General features: G+C 45.1%; 1 protein-coding gene across 1 annotated transcript in view; it reads right to left on the bottom strand.

Moving 5' to 3' along the window:
- Positions 1 to 1,968, bottom strand: part of LOC123974054 (myosin light chain kinase, smooth muscle-like) — a 61,849-nt gene that overhangs the window by 52,517 nt on the left and 7,364 nt on the right. The window contains exon 4 of the mRNA XM_046054473.1: positions 825 to 884. Coding sequence (XP_045910429.1) covers positions 825 to 884 — 60 coding nt within the window. The remainder of the gene's footprint in view (positions 1 to 824; positions 885 to 1,968) is intronic.

The raw sequence follows: 1,968 nt of genomic DNA, 5'->3' as shown, positions 1-1,968 counted from the left end.
CACTTCACCTGTACGACCAGAAACCAGCAGAGTCACTTCACCTGTACGACCAGAAACCAGCAGAGCCACTTCACCTGTACGACCAGAAACCTGCAGAGCCACTTCACCTGTACGACCAGAAACCTGCAGAGTCACTTCACCTGTACGATCTGAAACCTGCAGAGTCACTTCACCTGTACGATCTGAAACCTGCAGAGCCACTTCACCTGTACGATCTGAAACCTGCAGAGCCACTTCACCTGTACGACCAGAAACCAGCAGAGCCACTTCACCTGTACGACCAGAAACCAGCAGAGCCACTTCACCTGTACGACCAGAAACCAGCAGAGCCACTTCACCTGTACGACCAGAAACCAGCAGAGCCACTTCACCTGTACGACCAGAAACCTGCAGAGTCACTTCACCTGTACGACCAGAAACCAGCAGAGTCACTTCACCTGTACGATCTGAAACCAGCAGAGCCACTTCACCTGTACGATCTGAAACCAACCAATCACAATACAGTAGTAACTGTTTGGGGGGGCATGAAGCAGCGGGGCTGATGGGAAACGTCGTCTAAACGTAGAGAGGAGAGCGCTGGTTTACTGTAAAAGAACTGAATCTGCCAGTGATGTTTTCAATGATGCACAGAGACGCTTTAAAATAGAAACCTGTGTGTGTGTGTGTGTGTGTGTGAGAGTGTGTGTGTGTGTGTGTGTGTGTGTGTGTGTGTGTGTGTGTGTGTGTGTGTGTGTGTGTGTGTGGGAACCAGTGATCCCAGCCTGCAGCTCCTTATTGGGACAAAAGGGAAGAGGCTGCTGCTGCTGCATATTTTGGAAACTCACTCTCGGAGGTCGGAGTCGCCTTCTTGGACTTTTTGTCAGCTGGAGAGTTTTCTGCTGGGTCTGCAGGAGGACGAGAGACACAGAGAGACAGAGAGAGAGAGAAAGATGAACAGTTTCAGTTTGTTGAAGTGAAACAAACTTGTCTTTCTTGCTGTTAGTTTGTTTAAACAACAAAAGCAGGAGCTTCTTAGAGAAATATACTTAAAGTCCCGTCTCTGATGTCAGACCGTTTCTGATAAAGACCAGATATCAGTTCTAAGGAAGAGACAGAATCAGTCTGATCAATAGATCAATATGATTTTACTGAATGGAAAAACTGAGCAAACTCACAGCCAATCGCAGCAAGCATTCTCAGATTGAATGTGACCTGTGATTGGCCCACTACGGCAGCAGCTACAATCCATATCTGTGACTATTAACTGGCGGCCCGCGGGCCACATCCGGACCGCCAAAGCTTCCCATCCGACCCGTAGAAGGACCACAGATGAAAGTATTGTATTATTTATATTAGTGCTGGGCAATTAGTAAAAATCTTAATAGCATTGTAATGCGCAAAATTGATGATGATGGAATAATGAAGTAATGTTTTGCCACTTTTAATTTAAATGTGCTGCTATATACACAAAAGTGCAATAACATGTGGTTTGCAAACACTTTAAACACATAAGGTGCTTTTTCCCAGCAGTATTCCCTTTCTGTTAAATCTCAATTTAAACATTAACATAATCAAATCATATATAAACCAAAGCTGTTTGCCTTTTATCTAGCTAGTTAAAACAAGTTAGAGTGCAGAGCCACAGGTGAACAGATAGAAATCTGTCTTCAGGCATCAGCGGGAACATTTGTCTTTTATCAGGGAGCAGCAGAAACAGTCTGTGTTCAGCAGCAGGTGTAACAATGAGTGAAAGCATGAACAAGTGCAAAAACAAAGCAGAACCTTTCACCACGTTCTCACCAGCAGCTCAGTCTGCTGTAGCTCGAATGAAAACTATGCTAACAATGCTAACAATGCTAACTATGCTAACGCTCGTGTCCAGGAATCTAATTCAGAGATGTTTGATAACCACAGAGCCGGTTTGTGTTGATTTACTTTAATGACAGGAAACCCCAACGGGGGGGGGGGGGGGGGGGTTATTTAAAAAAA

This window comes from Micropterus dolomieu, linkage group LG07 (genome assembly GCF_021292245.1).
Source record: "Micropterus dolomieu isolate WLL.071019.BEF.003 ecotype Adirondacks linkage group LG07, ASM2129224v1, whole genome shotgun sequence".
Lineage (NCBI taxonomy): Eukaryota > Metazoa > Chordata > Actinopteri > Centrarchiformes > Centrarchidae > Micropterus > Micropterus dolomieu.
Note: the sequence above shows the minus strand (reverse complement) of the source record. Positions and strands in the feature narration are given on the sequence as shown.